The sequence below is a fragment of the Leptinotarsa decemlineata genome, unplaced genomic scaffold, assembly GCF_025532065.1.
Source record: "Leptinotarsa decemlineata unplaced genomic scaffold, Ldec_3_MD MMD2_P_RNA_scaffold_2, whole genome shotgun sequence".
NCBI lineage: Eukaryota > Metazoa > Arthropoda > Insecta > Coleoptera > Chrysomelidae > Leptinotarsa > Leptinotarsa decemlineata.
Window position 1 is genome coordinate 20,158,189 of NW_027412529.1, and position 20,488 is coordinate 20,178,676.

The window sequence follows — 20,488 nt, forward strand, 5'->3', positions numbered from 1 at the left end:
TATTGAATATTTTTTTTATAGAAACGTGCAGTATATGTATTTGAATTACCACTTCAGCAATGTAGATCACTTCTATTGTTGCTATATAGCCTCTGATTATTTCTGTCGTAGTAGCACACAAAACGTCATGTATGAAAACCTGCGGACTACGGCTAATAAACTTCTAGCACTTGAGTCTCAGTTTTTTTTTAGTTCATCATGCACCGCAAAGTACTATAATTCATTTTGAAGAAACTCTCGGTCACTGAAGTATGAAGGAATCGTTGGATTTTATTGTTGCCAAAATTCCTTGCAGACGACAAAAAAAGAGGAATTGATGACATGAGCTGCAGTTGGATTCATTGCATGCACATAAGATTATTGGTTTACACAACCATTCCCCAGTAAGAGTTTTGTCTCCATTGCTAAGAAAGAACCTCATGATAGATGAATCATCTCCTCTTCTGGGCTATAATGGATATGAAATACTGGGCTATGCAGATCAATTAGTCATTGTAGTCTGAATTGAAGGGGTTATATTTTTTAGGAGTGATTAATTTTTGGGAAAGAAAATTTTTGTAGTCCTAGTCCAATGTAAAAATAATGATTGATTGCAGCGAAGCCTAAGATCTTGTTATGATGAGGAATGTAAGAATGGACCAATTTAGATTAGAAAACTGACCGAGTTACGCGGCACATGGTAAATATATGAAGTGATGAAAATCATGACGACATGACAAAGATATACATGGTCGACATAAACTATTATTCAAGTGTCAAACCCCGAAAGGTGAAGCAATCACAGGCAGAATCACCTGTTGGGCAGACAAGTCTAAAAGCAAACATGGAACGGAAGCTTCTTACTCTACGGGGAGTACACATCAATATCCGAGGCTGAGGTGTATACAGTCTCGTAATGTACAAGAAATAGTAATTCGAGGCCGTAATGAAATGAGCAGATCGATACTTTCAGACACAGGACACTCAGGTATCACAAGCAACTTCATTTATAGGCCTCGAATCAGCTGTGGGCATTTGGTGCCGGCCCAAATTGAGAGGTGGCTTCATGGTAAACATAAGGAGGGCTGGGGAATACACCGGGAAACACAAGAGAAAAGCTTTCTGAAAGATCCCTTTTAGTAGAGAATTGAAGAACAGCTTTGACGAAACAGAGATTGGCTAAGGGTTACTCTCTAGAATTTGTCCAGTGAAAAGACACATGAACAAAATAGATCATATTGCTGGTCATATTTTCAATGATCGTGAGACATCGTATCACAAAAGGCAAACAATTTATGCGCAACTCAAATTATTTATTTCCAGATAAATGTGACATACATCCAGCCAAAGACCTGTACAAACATGATTGTTAGAATGGTTGCTATGATAATTATGAAGCTGCAATGTTCATTAAGATCTTGGAAAAAATGCAGAATGAACATATCAATACTGAAAATAACATTGTCGAAAAAAAAATCAATACCTGTTTTATGGAAACAATGCATTTTCGGATCTATGTTCGACCACAAAATCAGGTGTCACCACGTATACGTACCACATACCTTGATTAGCTGTCTAGGGTTTTCCAGAAAACTTCCATTGTTGCAATAGAAGTGTCTGATGCTTTCAGCAACTACTTTTTCATCCTTCTTTCTCAGATGCATTCCTCTAGGAATCAATAGCAAAGGATTAGCTGCATATGCTTCAGTTGATCCGTCACCTGAAAAAAATACATTAATAGAGTCATCTATCTCATCAGTTATCCAGCAGAGCACATCATGATGGCGAGTGCGATCTTGCCGAAACCCCGTGATAATTTCAAAGACGAAAAACACCCGTGATTACACTTCTGCTTATAACAGAATGACGGAAATTAACTTATGATAGTATTTTTACATATAGTTTTTTATAAGTCAGATAACAAAGAGAAGTTAACGCGTTCCATCTGCGTGAATATATATATATATATATATATATATATATATATATATATATATATATATATATATATATATATATATATATAATTTTTTCTCAATCATTCAATTATTTGGTAGCAGAGGGATTGTCATAAATATATTTTACATTAGATCATTCCCTTTGAGATGATGAAAATACGTATTTTTGATCAATAAAAATATATATTTCTGCTGATGAATTGAAAATTGAATTTGTATGTTCGTATTATTGAATACGAAAAATTGGGAAATATCAGTAATTCGAAGTTACATTATTTCATGTACATATTAAACATATTTCAAGATTTCAAAAAAGATCATAGAACCAATAAAGGTCAATACAGTTAGGCTGCTGGAAAATAACTCCATTTAAATGAAAATATAAATAGATGAGTAGGTAGACAGCAGTTTCAGCCTAATGAAAATCATCAGTACCTGGCAGGCGGTCCTCAATTGAAGACTCACTGTGAAAATCTAAGACAAGTACCCAATTGAAATCAGTGTATGTAAGTGAGCGAAACATAAGTGGAACCACCTTTTGGTGTGACACCCAAGATAGCTAACCAAGTTTTATACTGACATTGGTTGTTTGACCAATCTTTCAAATCGACAGCTGTGTAAGTGAAATTTTGAAACATCTGAATATCATTTATCTGTTTATCTTTTTATTTTCGTAGAGTTATTTTCCAGCAGCTCGACTGCATTACTTGTTTTCGACTTCACATAATTGCTAGACACATGTGGATTTGTTTTCCGAAGGCTTTTCTGGATGACTTTCTGAATTTCTGCTAATACAGTTGTCTGTTCTAAATATTGGTCAAACCACCAATGCCGACATAAAACTTTGACATGTTAACTTGGGTGTCTCACCAATAGGTGGTTACACTAATGTTTCACTCGCTTTTTCGCAGTGACTTCCATCAAGAACTTGTTTTGGTTTTTCATAGTTTTTTCCCGTTTGTCTTTCTGACAAACACCAGTTAAAAGGGGAAGGGTGCTAGGCTTCAACCTGAATAAACTCAAGATGGATTACGTCATAGTTTGTTGTTTTAGTTAGGGAAGATATGGATTATGCTGTAGACGACCCCTCCCGATATAGAAGCCCCAGACACTCTGTCGAGTGAGGTCCCCATGTCCCCCGTTGAAAGATGAACGATATCTTCATCCAAACACCTCAGCCAGGTAGGGGTCCACGTGAAGGGCGGTACTGATGTCTGGGGACATTTATGCCGTCATCCCATAAATCAGTCTTGACCCGTTTGTCTTCCTGACGAACATCAGTTCAAAGGGTGAAAGACAAGGCTTCAACCTGTCCGAAACCAAGATGGCTATCGGTCATAGTTTGTCCAGCTTCGGAGAAAGAACTAAAGTGGTATATAAGGACCTCCCAAGAAGGCCCGAGGAGTTGATTCAATCAACAATAGGTTGTTGAAGCAGCTTCCCGAGAACTTTATCAGATATCTACCGAATAAACTTAACAGCTCAATCACCCTCAGATACTTCTCTCGAAAATGGAAGCACGCCGTGGTTGTCATGATTCCCAAACAGGGTCAGAACCCGCTGTTGCCGCAGAATCACCGTACGGTTAGTCTGCTCTGTTCAACGGCTCAGTTAGCTGAACGTGTTGTGCTGCAAAGGCCAACCGAAGAAGTTGAAGACCGAAATGTTCTGCCTGACGAATAATTCGGCTACAGGAGGGCACACTTCACCGAGTTGCAAGCCCTGCAAATAGTCGAAAATTCCATCTCCGAGCTAAGTAACAGAGAGACAGTCCGTTTTGTCCTCCTGGACATTTCAAATGCCTTCGACCGGGTCTGGCACAAAGGCCTACTACATAAACTGTTCAATTTCGATTTTCCTCGGACCCTGGTCTAGTGAATTAGGTCCTTTCTGGAAGGCAGAACATTTCAGATTCAAGTTGAAGGAACTCTGTCCCCTGTCAAGGAGTTTCTGGAGTTTCTCGGGGAGCTGTGCTGTCTCCATTACTTTCTAGCCTATATGTGAGCCACGTGCCCCTTTCCAATTACGCTTCTTCTATGGGTTGGGTGTTGACGGTCGTCTACATGTAACGTCCATAGGACGACCATGAACGCTCAATTGACAGATTCGGGTGAACCCAGATAAAACCCAGGCGATAGACTTGGGGAGACATAGCGTTTCTCTCGACACAAGGTTAACGATCTCAGACAGGGAGATCGAATGGCAGCCGCGAGTCAAGTCTTTAAATAGATCGCCATTTTACCTGGGTAAATCACATTGAAAACATCACGAGCAAGGTTCAATCGAGAATAGTCAGACTCAATCTTCTGGCCAACAGACAGAAAAAGCTCAACCTTGGAAATAAGGTTATACTATACAATATGATGTCCAAGCCTGGCATTATGTATGCTTAAGGCGTTTGGGAATAAACCGCCCCATCAAATCTTTCTATTCTTGAGATATTACAAAATAAGATTTTACGGATGCTGGTAAATTCTTCATGGTTCGTGCGGAATGAAGCCGTTCGCAGAGATTTAAAGCTGTTGACTATACAGCAATCCATTCAGATGAGAAATCAGAAGATTTTCGAGGCAGCGGAAACTCATGGTAACGTACTAGTCAGGGAAGCTGTAGATTACACTATAAACTACCCCATCCGATTCAGAAGACCCCGTCGCTCAATTGAGTGAAAGCCCAACGATGTTAAAGTGGACAGTTTGTTCATCAAATACCCCATCAGGTAAGGGTACACAAGGCCAGAGAAGCAAAGAGGTCACTGACCTTCATGTCACGACCAAACAACTTGATTCCTCCTGACGAACCTCAGTTGGAAGGGTGAGCAAATATTCTCCAACCCTATTGAAATGAAGATGACTTTGCTGCATAGTTTGTCTTCAATCAAGGACCGCCTGCTCCGTACCAATGCATATATGATGTTTATATGACGCTGTCACATTGGGTCAATGAAAAGACCTAACTTACACAACCAATCGCAAAACCTTTCAAGTATGTTACCGAAATTACATAATATGAAATTTAGTTTTTGAATCATTATACTTTAATTGAAGTTTCACTTTATTAAAGTTTAAGGGTATACGGCAAGGAGTTTTCACATCTTTGCTTTTTATCGAAGCCACAATGATTCAAACTTAGTAGCATATCGTTTCTCCCCATGTTGGACCCATGCGCTGAGAAATTTGGAGTTTTGATAAAATATTAAAGGTCTGGTCTTCACGTGCTCTCAGTTTATCACATGATGAACTATTCATATTGATTATTATTGTCGTGAATACGGATTTACTTTATTTTTACATGGGACCGATAGAGATAGAGGAATATAAGATGAGTTTTCATTATTCACGGAGATATTTGGATTTGATTATTGCCGGTCTTCAACATTTTGTATCATATTCCGAAGACGATAAATTTGACTTCTCTCATAATTCTCAATCTGTTTGTTTCAGCTCTGAGCAGACTACTGCTTTATATTTGATAAATATACATTTCCTGTCCTAAGTTCTGATTTGCCACTTACTCTTTCGGGAGTACAAAAGTGTTGAAGTTACTCACTCCTTTATGAGGTAAATTTAGTTTTGCTCCGACTATGTTCTTTTAAAAGATAAACTCTCAAAATACATGATGCGACTGAAGTATGGATTGTTAGAGTTGTTCACAAAATGAATTTGTCAGCTACAGAAAATGTATATCTCTTGAAAAAACTCACTATCAGTATAAAACAATGACTCTTCAGTGTTAACACCAGATAGGAGAGGAACATTATTTACTTCACCACTTTTCCATATTTCATACATGGGTTTCGTAATGAATGCATCTTCATGTTCATTTTCCACAACAGGTGCGAAATAAAATCCTTGAACGATCTGTAAATCAGCCGGGTTCTCCTGCAAAAAAAGTGAAAATATCCCGTTACGATAAGTCAGATTATAATAGATTCTGTAACTAGACGTTGAACTATTGTCGAATCCACAAGTAAATATCATTCGTTGAGATAAAATCCAGGTTCAATTGATTTGAATAGTTAGTAGAATTTCAAAAAATCAATCATTGACTGTCAGAAAAAATCAAAACCAAATGCATGAGTAGTTAGGAGTGATAAATAAATTATATGAAGCTGTTATAACAGTAGATTGTTGATCAGTCGTACATATTCTAGCATAGATGCTAATTTCATTTGATGTTTACATCAAAATATCAATAAATTATCTCACGATAAAAGAGTTTTTCCATCAGTTCGGACTTTTATAGATTATTATTATGATATAAAAATAACAATTATATTGAGCAAAAAAAACCTGAACTGAAATTATAGTGAAATAAAGTACAACCAACAATTGAAAAATGAAAATAAAAAAAAATATTTCAAGCTTGGTTACTTCACGACGTTTCAATTGTTAGTATCCACAATCGTCTCTGGGTGATGACCTTTCCTATCTCCGCTTCACCGATTTAGCGGGAGCTGACCGTTGGGCGGGAGTTGGCCGTTTTTCGCTTGATTATATATATTTATATTATATATTATATATATTATATATTTTATATTTATATATATTTATGTTGCGAATCTCTACGCTAGTTTGGCTGCATGCGTTGTTGGACAACATATATGCGGCTTATTTGAATTTTCTTCTAAACCATTGTTCCTCTCTGTGATGATCTCAGGTTGGAACCACTTAATGTTATGTTGTACACATGCTCTGCTCTCTCTCTCTCTAGATTTATTGGACGTTGCTCCCCCTCGGCGCATTTATCCATTCTCCTTCTATTAGAATTGACAGGAGCTTGGTCGTGGGGGCGCAGCGGTGTTGCTCGAAGCAATGCTGTCACCCGTTTTTTATTTTTTTTTATATAAACACTTGATTTTATTTGTTGAGTCGTCTCTTGTTCGAGAGACTGTTTACACATATGATTGATACAATCCAATCCCCACGTGGACATCTAGTCCACCCCGGCCTCCAACCGGCGTGAATGAGAGTTCTGTTTCTCTTTAATACTATAAGACTTTTCACAAAAAATGTTTAATTTATTGATGGTACGTTCTATGACGGCGGACAATTACAACACAAAACTAAGTTTCATCTACAACAATGGCGTTCGTGTACCTTCTTTGTGGACGATCGTTGTCGGCACATCCATCCACAACCATATCAGAAACGAAACTGAAGAATAGCAGATTGAATTTGCCATAAAATAGAGATATTAGTATATTGGTGCGGATAGATTAACATAGGGTGAATATCATTTTATTTATCTTTGATCTGTTATTATATTCGGTTATGAAGATACAGGGCTGTTTTAACACTGACAGTTTTGAAATTTCTGTTATGAAAACTCTAAAATTGGAAATACCTCTTTCAATTATATAATAAATATTGATATTTTTGTATAATACCGACCCTAGATGAACATAAAAGAGAAATAATACACTTTCTATACATTAATTTCATCCGTAGGAAATTATAATGTAGTCGACGTCACAATATCAGGTACCTACATTTCTAGGAATAGGTTAAACAGTGAATAAAAAATCATATAAGGTAAAAACAAGAGATTTCTTAAAGGACTGAAACAAGGGAAATATCATTATAAATCGTTGAAATTTGAGCTGTGAACTGTGAGCAATATGGAAAGTGAAAGCAGTCAAAGCAAACGCAGACGTCCGAATTTATCTGAAGAGAAAAAACTAGCAGGTGAACATTAAATTCACGAAGAATTGGAAAAAGTGCTCTCATAGAAAAAGAGAAGAAATTGTTTTGTGGTGAAGAAATCACTTAGAAAAAATCCAAGAGTGTCCTCTTAAGGGTAGAAACATTAATTATTCAGATGAAACTTGGTGGAATCGAGACTTTTATTGAAAGCAGTCAAAGCAAACGCAGACGTCCGAATTTATCTGAAGAGAAAAAACTAGCAGGTGAAGATTAAATTCACGAAGAATTGGAAAAAGTGCTTTTATAGAAAAAGAGAAGAAATTGTTTTTTGGTGAAGAAATCACTTAGAAAAAATCCAAGAGTGTCCTCTTAAGGGTGGAAACATTAATTATTCAGATGAAACTTGGTGGAATCGAGACTTTTATTGAAGGTTTATCGAATTGGTTTATGAAGATTTTACCAAACCTTGAACCAAACTCTGTCGTCGTCATGGACAATACCTTCTGCCACAGCAGACCATTGGAGCAGTCACCAACAACTGCCTAACAAAAAGCTGATATCATCAACTGGCTGTCTCAAAGAAATTCACCATTCGACGATGATATATCAAAAGTCCAACTACTCAATATTCCAAGCAAACATATACCCCAGTTGAAAAAATATTTTGTCGACAAAATGGCTGATGAGAGCAACATAACTGTATACCGTCTCTCTCCTCATCATTGTTAGCTTAATCTGATCGAACTGATATGGGCCCGAATAAAAAAGTAAGTGTGGAGGGAAAACTCGACTTTCAAAATTGATGAGGTTAAAGGACTACTACCTACTGCGATACAAAATGTCACACCCGAGTCATAGAAAAAATGCTTTAGACATACGATACAAGAAGGAGATAAAAAGTGGGTAATCGACAATAGAATTGACATTGCGATTAAACCATTAATTACCACCTTGAATAATTGCGATTACGATAGTTGTTAATCATCCAACGAGTTTTTTTCAGACGGTAATGAATAATACAATACTGTAAATGATTTTGAACTTTTTGAGGTGATAGTGGTTTATGTGATTATTTCTTTTTTGCGAACATTTGCAGAATTTCACAAAAAATCAGGATAATTCACTTCAATCCCACATAAAATAGGTGCAAACTTTTGCTAATCACAAAAATCATACGGTTAATATAAATGTAAAAATTGGAATTTTGATTTGAAAATTTGAATTCATGCATTATTTAAGATTATAAATATCATTCACTATTTTACAAAACTTTTTGTAAAATAATTATGGTGTCTACTTTTTCCATGAAACATTTTCACGTATTATTACTTTACTAACTCCATGTACATCCGATCTCGGACTTTTCATTTCAATCCCATTTCCAAAAGATGCAAATTATTCAATTATAATGACTTTTTGTCATAAAATCAATAATAAAGGTTTTTTCTCCTCTTAGCAACTATATCCGTGGACATACTGTATATTTTCTTATATAAATAATATAATTTGATTATCATTTGTGAATATAGTTTTGAAATAATAACAATACACTCGAAATTAATTTTTCCTCATCTGCCTAGTTTCCGTACGCCACTGCAAGAGACAGACATACGGCTATAAATAACAACGTTCTTGTTGAAATTTTGTTAAAAAGTGAAAATTCGTGAATGAAATTTTTGAAGTCTTGTGAGGACTTACGATGATAAATAAACTGTGTTTCTAAATTTGAAAATCAGTAGAAATTTCATTTCTTCAATGGATATCTGAAGTGTTGACATTGAACAAAGTATATCAGGAATTTAAAAAAAACAATTTTCTACTTTTGATTCTAATACAGAATTCTATGATAATGGGAAAGTGATAATGAACGACAAAACTTTTTTAACACCTATTAATCCTGTTGAGGAAACACACTGTTTTTTCAGAGACTAATTAGCCGACTATCATAATAAAAATCTGAATACTTACCAATTTGTACAACCTGTGGGAAGCTCTATCTATCACTTCAGCTGGAACATTTTTCAAATACTGGTAAACTTCCATTGAGGAGGCATTATGAATGTCAAATTCTGGTTCGACGAAAGAAGCTAAGCGATATGAAATATTCTTTTGATTATCTTGATAAGCCCATGCACTCAAAGCTGACCCACTTTGACAAATAGCTGCTTTGAAGAGGCCTAAAAAAATTATGATTTTGTTTCAATTTCAGCACAGTATAATACGGAAGTAAGGGATCTGACTCTCTCGAAGAAAGAAGTAAATTAGAACTCAATGGGTGAACGAACAATGAAAAAAAAATTGGCAGTTTTCTGTTTCGTTTTAAGTATCTCGTTAAATGAAAGAGCGAATTCAGGCTCATCCATCTCACTTGTGACTAGGTTTGAATATGAATTCTACCTAACAAGGCTGACATGCGGGATTTTTTTTATACGTTCATTCACTCACCCTACCGAAAAATAGTATATTATATACCTAGGGTGAGAAGTGAGCTATTATTTACCGGCGCGTAGCGCCGAGGGATATAATGTGCCGAGGTATATATAGAATTTTTTTCACTACTAACATAACATAATTTTGGCATTAGTAATTTTCTAACAATTTGTTGAATATATCGGAATATCAAGTAGAGTGGAGCGTGTTTCTAATCAGACTGGCTTTATTTATGTAAAAATTTGGCATGTGTCAAATTTTGATTTGAATCTAGGAAATATCTCATTGCATTTTTGATATATTTCAATGTTCCCTTCTCTCATCGCTTCTGTATGTTCAGAACTTAGAATTTCTCAATTCTGCATTATTGTGAGAACAAAATTTCCTTGATAACCCAAGGCAGCTATGAATTGTTGCATGTCAAATTTGAACGGTACAGCTTCCATGTTGAATACGCGATGTCGATGATAAGCGCGCAACATCTACTTAAGCCATGAAAACGTTTGCCGGCTTTTCCATGACAACCAAACACTGTACAATGATTATTATTGCTGTCAGTTTGCTCAATGCGGTTTTAATTCAAATTTAGATGTCATTTTGAAGAAGTTAAAAGATCTATATGAGTGAAACGTCAATATAATTAATTGAAAAATGGGTGAAAATTCAAGTGACGATGAGTTAGAGAGGATGTGTTTTCCCCCGCCTGAAGTTAGAATGGTGGCAGCTAGTACAAGTAGTGATTTATTGCCAGAAAAATCAAAGAGACTGTACATGAATGCATATAACCAACTGAAAACATGGTGTGAAGAAAGGAAAGTTGCTAAAGTAACAAAAAATATTTCATTAGCGTATTTCAAAGAGAAATCTGAAGGCAAAAAGGTATCGACATTGTGGGCAAATTATTCCATGCTAAAATCAACACTTGCAATGAAAGAAAATATCGACATTTCAAAGTTTTTCAAGCTTGTAGCATTTTTAAAACGAAAAAACAGTAAATATAAACGTAAGAAATCAAAAGTATTTACAAAGGAAGAAATTGATGAATTTATAGTTAAAGCTCCCGATGACGAATATTTATCAAAAAAGGTATACTTTTTTATCATTAGATTGTGTTTAATTTTTTAATGGAATGATATTTAGACTGTTATGGTAATTGGTGTTACCGGTGCCTGCAGAACAGATGAATTATGCAATATGCTCCTAGACGATTTAAATGTTTGCGATTATATTATCATAATAAATATTCTTGATTCAAAGAACAGAACATCAAGGAAGTTTGTTGTTGTTGACCTACAATGGGTAAATGTTATCAAAAAATACTTAGCTAATAGGCCAACTGACATTACAAAACTATTTATTTCATTCCGTAAAGGTGAACATATTAAACAAAATATTGGGCACAATAATATCAGTAAAGTACCATATATCGTGGCTAATTATCTCAAATTAGAAAATCCTGAGTGATATACTGGTCATTCTCTAAGACGTAGCTCGGGAACACTTCTCACAGAAAACGAAGGAGACTTACTAAGCCTGAAACGGCACGGTGGATGGAAGTCGGCTGCACTGGTTGAAGGATATATTGAGGAATCAATAGCTGATAAGAAGAGAATCGAATTATTGCAAAAATGTAATTTATCCAATGAAGCTTCTATATAACTTTTTCTGCAAGTCAAGATGCTGTCTTAGAAAACGTCCATGTTGAAGATAATTTGGTGGAAAAAGGTAATGAATGCGTTCAAAATACGAGGATTGTTTGTAACATAGGAGTGAATTCACCTGGTCCAAATGTTAGTTCCATCAATACAGGAAATGCTGGAATACACATGATTTGTCACAATTGGACAATCAATTATTATTTCAAATAATTTTCAAGCGTATTTCCAATGTTCAATTTCCTACTTCTAGTTGATAATTAAGTTAACAAAAGTTTCTGTGAATATCTTTAAAAGTATAGAATCGTTCTCATTATTTACCTAAGTGTTTTTTATTATCATTATTTACCAAGGGTGGGAAATATTAATTCTCGTTAGGGGAATAGAGTAAATAATAGCAATTTCTCAGGTTAGTAGTGAAAAAAATCAATTATTATCGTCAAGTTCATCACGAGCTCGGTCATCCATTCAGGAGAAAGGCCATTATTTCGAACTTTTTATGCATTTTTAACAAGCTTATGATTTAATTCGTGGTTATTGAAACGCACCATACTCAGCCAAGTGTTTGTCCAAAATATCGAATAATGTTCTATCCGGCTGTTGTCTTTCCGGACATAATTCAAAATAAATTTGGACTATTTTCGTACTATTCCTATCAGATTTATAATAAATTTTCAACACATCTCGTTTTTCATCATTTGAGAATGAGTATATTTCGACTGAAGTATTTGTGCAAACTTATGACATTTGATAAGTTCTGACAACTAGTGTTAATTAAACAAAAATTGCCCTCGAGATCCTTCGACTTTGTTCGATAAAATCTTTCGTTCGTTCAATTTTTCAATATGGCCGCTGTGACAACCAACCCGTGAGACAACCATACCCGGTCTCAACTGAAGTCACAGCTATGAAGTCCGTGAATTTAAAATTCTGATACCGGCATGTGCGGTGCAGACATGTACGGGAATCGTCGAGCATGTCAGCTTGAAATTGGGTTGAAGCTGGATTTGTTCATCTGAGCATGATGCTCCGACGTGTATGAGGCATTTATAAATATGAAACCTTATACAATGTAGAATATAAAAATCGAATAATTAATTTTTCCAAATGGAATATCAAAACATCCACTATCTCAGTGAGAAAGTTCAAAATGGTTCGAACTTGAATGTACTACTCTACTTTAAATGAAACTGCTTGATGTGAAATTGTTGATGTTCATCAGTAGATAAATCATTTAGAGCTACAGAACTGATCGTAGCATGGCCACACAATGAGAACAATATTTCGAAAGAAGTACCTATATTTCTACAGTTCCTTATTTTAGAAACCAAAAATGTTCATAGATTGTCATTGCTGCATATTTTGCTTTCTGAGACAACATTTACAATACTTCTTGAACGAAATTAAAATGTCTTTTAGACCAGTTTTTAATAACAATTGATTTGAAGGACGGAATTTTGAAAAAAAATTGAGTGTTTCTACAAATGTTTTCATCGAAAAAATCAATGGATTTTTTCTGTAATTTTTAAAAACAAAGAGTTTGCTTGGAAAGGAATATCAATGTGTTTCACTCCCCAACGTGATCAAAAAACTTGATATTAAAATATGTATCAAAAATAATAATCAAAATGAAGATCTTCGAAAATTAATCAGTATCGTCCATTGAAATCAAAAATCACAAATATTGTATTTCAGCATACGAGTATTTATCAAATATTTGTACTTCCTGCAATAATTTCTTTATGAATTCACAACGACGGTATTTTTTACAGTAAGCTACAGTTCTTGACCAAAAGTAATATTTTTTTGTTTGTTCAAGGCGTCTATTAACTATAATGATAATAATAATAATATTTATTTATCTATGTTGCACACAAAATAGTATTAACATCTTGAAGGTAATGATGAATAAATTTCAACTCCACTGAGGTTTAACCCTGTGTTTGGTTAAATTAACAAATACGAAAAATAAAATGATGTTACATATAACACAATAACAATTATTCACATAAAAAACAATTTGTTTTTTATTAATGTCATACATTCCCGCATTATTAGACAAAATCAAAGGTTGCAGAAAAGTTAAGAAACAAACAATAACATACAGACAGCTCACCGAAGTTTATACTTGTTTGTGAGGATAACAAATATTAAAGTTTTACACATTATACGTAGGTATTGATGAACTAAGGAAATAGAAATATTGACCAAATTTATAATATAAAATATATAAAATAGAATAATATACATATATTGAGTACAAGGCAGAGAAGGCTCAGTTGATATTTTAGTAGTGTAAGATTCAAATTTCATGGACATCATGGACACTCTCTCTAGGTAAACTCTTTATAAATCTGACTAGTTTACTTTTGAATTTGTTGATATTACGGATATGTTATATATTCGAAAGTGAGCTGTCGTATAGTTTTGGACCCAAATACTGATGACATTTCTGGCCCATCGATTTATGCACACGAGGACATTGGAACGTCTTGCGATGCCTAGTACTATAGTCATGGGTAAGTGTCACTAACTGATTCTTGTGTTTATGTTTTCTCATATTACAGTTTTTGTAATACAATTGTTGTATATGTAGTAATCCCGATTCTTCATAAAGTGTATCACTTGAATATCTCGAGCTCTTAGATAGCATCAGTTTCAGAAATCGTTTCTGGATTACTTCAAAAGAATGGATGTGACTTTCAGAAGTCTATAAGTGATACGATCTTTCACAAGACTATGAATTTTTTGTTTCAGGTCAAGAATATCATTCACCTGTCGAAATTTAATTAATTTTTTTCAGAAGGAAGTTTATGTGATGGCCCTATTTCGAATGAATATCTATAACTATTCCAAGATATTTTCTTTCACTTGCCGACATTATTCGTGTATTGTTTTCTAGAGATTGAAAATCAAATTTGGACATTGTTGTTTTGTAATTAGAAAATGGTAAAAAATGAGTTTTATTTATGTTGATAGTTAGAATCTTGTTGTTAAAAAACGATTTCATTAGGAAGAAATTTAATTATACATCTTCTTTCAAAGAAGGCCATGACTTGCCCTTATGAAATATTGCAGTATCATCTGCAAAACTAATTATTCTTCCTTTGTTCTGGATGGAAAATATGCTGTTCATGTATATTGAGAAAAGTATCGGCCACAGCACTGTATCCTGAGGCACACCATATTCAATTTTTTTGGAATCACTATGTGTTTTATTTATTTTGACACTTTGTGTTCGATTCTCAAGGTAGTTTTTGAATAACAGTAGACAATTGTCTTTTATCCCAATTTTTTCCAGTATAGATATTAAAATGGTGTGGCTCACGGTATCAAAAGCCTTGGCAAAGTCTACGAAAACGACAAGAAGTGGTCTACATAATAGTATAATTATTAGGGACCGGGATGATTTTCAAAAATAAATTCTGATACGTTTCAACACTATTGGTATATGTGAATGACTCAGATCTAGTTGAACTTCGCAATATTGAAAACTTTTGGAATTCCCTAAATGAAAACAAACGGTTTTTTCTTGAATGTGCGGGCTGGTATTTCTGGAAATTTCCGTCAGTACTGTTTCTCTTACTGAAAATTCAATAGATGAATTTACTACCAACTCCTTGCAATATTCTGCTAGATGATCCCATGACATGCAATGAAGGAAATAAAATAATTCATTGAATAGAAATAGCCGATACTGTGGGAGTGTATAAATTATCATGTTGGTCATGTCTGATGTTTTACATAGGTCAATCTAGGAGAATGCTCAAAGCCCGCAAAAGTGAACACAAAAATAGTTTCCAGAATGGAGAGAAACTTCATATATGTCACTCATTTAATCACAATGGAACATGAGTTCAATCATGGATTCAAGCCCCTACATTTCCAGAAGAAAGGTTTGAAACTTAACCTGTTAACCATTAATAAATCTGTTCATTTCCAGGTAACAAAAGTTGAATATAATTACGGTATTTTCGGAAATTCAATTTATTCATATAGTTATTGAATTTATACCTGACCTTTCCAGGTTGATTCATTCATTAGAAAGTAGGCAAACAAGTAGGTGACATGTTGGAAAATTAGAGTATGAAATAGTTGTAATTTAAAAGTAATTTATTATCATAACTCGTGAAAGCTATTGTATAGCAAAACACGTGTTGCTGTTTTTATAAAACCTTTATAGTGAAAATCATACAATGAACTGTAATAATGACTCTTAATAAAGGTACTTGATTTCTTCATACAAGACAACCGAAAATGGGTAGGGTGATATAATTCATCTCCTGATGATGCTAAATAGGTTAGCGAAACGCCCGTCGAGAGACAACATTTTTGTTCTCGTAAGGAAAATGTGTTTTCAATAGGTAATAAGATACGAGTATGTTTGTTGATCTGAAAATGTGAATTGAAATGTATTACCTTTCGATTTAGGGCTCAGAATATGATAGGTAACGGAAGCAGCTCCAGCACTCTGACCAAATATTGTTATTTTGTTGGGATCGCCTCCAAAATATTTAATATACTGATTTGTCCATTTCAAAGCTAAGAGTTGATCTTTCAGTCCATTATTTCCCGGGATCACGTCATCTCCAGTTGAGAAGAAACCTGTTACGGTAAAAAAAATATAGTACCAATCATTTGAAAGGAATAAATTATTGTTGTATAAGTAACAATTGAGATCGCACTGCCTAATCGTAGACCATAAGCTTCCATACGTTCTGCGAAAAAGCTATACAATATATATCTTTTTCGCAGACATTCAGAATATTTGAATGATATATTATATCTTTCGAATATTCCGAATGTCTGTGACATTCAATACATTTTTAAAATAATATAAGGATTCACATACAAATTGTCACGTACGAGAACAATATATTATTGCCCATTTCTCATATCCCAATTTTGTGAAAGATATCCAAATAAGATTTGAGAGTGAAACAGTCAAAAAGTGTGGGATAATTTGAAGAAAAGAGAAAAAACGCTTCCCGAAATCATGTAGGTATGTGTATAGGGAAGTGAAAGTGTTAGATATAAATAGAGAGTTTCAGAGTTGGAAATTAGTTTTCACCATTCATTCAAGACCTCAACTTGGTTGGTGAAAGCCGCGTCGAAAAAAATATTGCATTTCTGGTGATTGGGAAAATTGTTTGATTTTGGTTTCATTCTACGACCAAATTCCAAACAAACCACTTTCAACACTGTAAATAATAACTCCTATTGGAGCACAGCAGAATCTGAGTCGTATAAAAAGTAAATGTGCTGGATCAGATGGTATACAGGGGGCGCAAAAGTCCGGAATGAAATTAATATCTTTTCAACCAGTATTTTAGGAAAAAAACGCTGAAACTGACGTGTTTCAGCATTGGTTTCACGTTGTACGCATTTTTTGGCAATAAAATGAAATATTTTTTTTCAACACCTTAGCTGCAACTTTTTTTTTGGAACGCAAACCTATGTCGTGTATGGGCTCATTGAAAAGCTCGTAAAAAATGGAATCTGACCATACCCTTTATTTTTTTTTCACTCATGCGATTACCACGAAATGAGAAAAAACTCTTTTAAAACCAAAAAAGTTAGAAATAGTTACTTAGTGCTATCTACGGGTGAATTAACGTTGCAAAAAGCAAATAAGTGGTGATGATGTACATTGCTCAACAATTGCTAAGGATCACCAGTACCTACTTTCTAAAAGTTTACAAATTTTAAGAACATACCAACCGGGCCACGCACCACAACAAATTTCATTGATTTATGTGTAAATCTGATAACGTAATGTAGCATCAACATTCTGTGGATTTTATTTTTTTCACCAAAAACTTACACATAAAATTAGTTCCATCCCAATTTCTGGGTGAAATTAAAATTGTATGTATGTTCAGTTTATTGATTGGGTACCTTCAAAGTGTTCTTTTTTAATTTGCTTAACAAAAATGGTATTGTCAGAGAGGTAGCGTATCGAAGTCTTGATATTTATGGGATGTGGGGATAGAATGCGGAGTCAAAGTGAGGTGTGGTGTGTACTTTATTTAATGTGTACTGTGTGTAAGATCGTACACAAATTTGAAGAACATGGTACAGTCAAGGAATTACTCAGAAGTGACCGGCCACATGTTTTAGACGGAGATCAAAAATTGGACATTGCCGTATCTCTGCAGGAAGATCCACATTTGTGAACGGTTTCATTAGCTCAAAACAGTCCTGCGTCTTGACGTACGATTGGGAGGTTTTTGAAAACAGAAAAATACCACCCATATAAGGTATGTCTTGTCCAAGAGCTCTTGGAATGAGGCGATGTGACGAGAATAATGGGTTTCCACTCAACATACTCTTTTCGTACGAAGCTACTTTTTATTTACATGGTGTAGTTAACAGGCACAACTATCGATTCTGGAGTCAGGAAAACCCACACTGGATATGCGAAGCTCGTACGCAGCGTCCTCAGAAAGTAAATGTATGGGCAGGCATCATCAACAACATAATATTAGAGCCATACTTTTTTGAGAGAAACCCTACAACTGCACGCTACTTAGACTTTTTACGCTTTGAATTAGTCCCTGCTTCAGCTGTTATGTTTCCCAATGAAGCAGACCCAGATATCCTTACTAAAACACTTTGGTTCCAACAGGACGGCGCTCCCCCACATTTTGGTATTGATGTCAGAGAATATCTCGATGACATATTTGCAGGACGCTGGATTGGACGACGTGATACAATTGAGTGGCCCCCAAGATTCCCAGACTTAACGCCATTAGATTATTTCAATTTGGAATATATGAAAGACAAGGTAGATAGCACTAAGTTGGTATTTGTTACTTTTCAAAAGAGTTTTTTCTCATTTCGTTGTAACCACAAAAAAAATTGAGGGTTTGGTCAGAATCCATTTTTTACGAGCTTTTCAATGAACCCATACACGACATATCTTTGCATTTGAAAAAAAAGTTGGGGAGGGTTGCAGCTAAGGGGTTGAAAAAAAATTTATTTTATTGCCAAAAAATGCGTACATCGTGAAATCAACTGACGTGTTTCAGCGTTTTCTCCTAAAATACTGGTTGAAAAGATATTAATTTTATTCCGGACTTTTGCGCACCCCTGTATATCTAATTACGTTAAGGCATGTGATTCTACCTTATCTATCTCATCTCAAATATTTTCAATACGACAATTGAAACAAACACCTTTCCCACTTTGTGGTAAGAGGCGATATTTTAACCAATAACGAAATGTGACATCGCATCAGAGTTGTCACACCCGAGGCCTGTTTTTCCAAAGTATTCGAGTTGATTCTTGCAGATCTCGAAAATGATTTGTGTATAGTAATAGCATTGTCACTACTCTTCAGCACTACATCATCACACAGCACTGCAAATGCTTTTTTTAACATAACACGATATTTATATGATGCAATTAATAAACACGAGTTGACTCTGATGGTGGTTTCTGATTATACTAATTTGATGTAATGAACCATACACTTTCCTGTGGAAAGATTTCATTCTTTGGATGTTCAAATGTTTCACCAATTGATTTTGGAGTGCATCAAGGATCTATACTTGAACCGCTTCTGTTCTCGCTATGTATTCCAGATTTCTATGAAATAATTTGAAACTGAACACATATCGTTTATGATATGTTCGAAACGCAAAACAGCTATAATTCAAGTTTTGATTAATGTACGAAGAGAATGGAAATCAAAGATTGTGGTTAGATTTCGACCTGATTTCATAAACATGTTAGAGCTCCTATATCTTATGACAACTGTTTGGGAAGAGTGACTTAATAACATTTGACTCAAATTGCAACTTTGCAAAGTACTTGAGCCTCTCAGTCTCTTCTCTCTCCTGTTTATCCTTCGTAGTTTGTACCACTCGTTCCTGCTCATTCATCTACATTTCATTTTTAGTGTATTCATGATGTATTCAATATCAGATTTCACGAAATAATTTGTAGGCAGTGATCAGAATAGGATCCCAGTAAATTCAAGTTGTACCTGACTTTCTGATTACCGTTCTGATTACAGTTCGATGACCTAGTCATTTTTTTCACTATAACTGTTTGGTGTACTGGTGACATGCTTACTCGAAATGATGAACGAAGAAATAGCTTTTTTTCAATTCAATATCGACAAATTTTTCCAGTTAAACGGATGATTTGAAGTAAAATAGCTCACCAAAAGGTCCAACTCTATAGTTGAATGTCACGATGATGACACCGTAATCCATGAAATGATCTGGTCCATAATTGATCTCTACAGATGCTCCTTCAATAAATCCACCTCCGTAAATAAAGAACATTACCGGAAGGCTGCCGTTCAAAGAAGGCTTCTGAAAGTTTTGAAAATGCGATAAAAATTCCCAAAATGCATTTGATTTCATCATGTGTGTTACTACAAAATTAATTATAACCATTATGGAGGATAGGAGAAGGTGAGGTATAATGGATCCCCTCAAGGGAAAAACGTAACTGTGGCTAAAGTTGAAGGCAAAATCGCAAGAATTCTATTGTTGGAGGTAGTGAATTTACTTAACTTTGTAACTGCATACTTATTCTTTACTATATGTATGTAGTTTTCTTGTATTTGAAGTTTTTGTTAAAGTTCAGTAAAGGATAATTTTATACACATCTATGTATAAAATGATCCCTGAGGTGGGGTAAAATAATTCTAGGGATCATTTTATGCCAAAAGTTAATAAACATTAATGAAACAAAAAACTCAGCTGTTTATTTTAATCGTGTATTGTTCATAACAATCTAAGTAAGTTACACAAAACTTTTGCAGTCTTCCAGTGTCATTAGAGATCTTTTTTTTGTAATTATCTAC

At 34.6% G+C, this 20,488-nt stretch overlaps 1 protein-coding gene across 2 annotated transcripts in view; it reads right to left on the reverse strand.

Annotated features, from left to right (window-relative positions):
* The window catches only part of LOC111505739 (venom carboxylesterase-6), a 38,306-nt gene that overhangs the window by 12,857 nt on the left and 4,961 nt on the right, over nt 1-20,488 (reverse strand). For both annotated transcript variants that reach the window (XM_023160597.2, XM_074185184.1), the window contains exons 4-8: nt 19,838-19,991; nt 16,087-16,272; nt 9,551-9,759; nt 5,641-5,818; nt 1,542-1,699 (exon numbers count right to left, since the gene is read on the reverse strand). In XM_023160597.2, the coding sequence (XP_023016365.2) occupies nt 1,542-1,699; nt 5,641-5,818; nt 9,551-9,759; nt 16,087-16,272; nt 19,838-19,991 (885 nt within the window). The remainder of the gene's footprint in view (nt 1-1,541; nt 1,700-5,640; nt 5,819-9,550; nt 9,760-16,086; nt 16,273-19,837; nt 19,992-20,488) is intronic.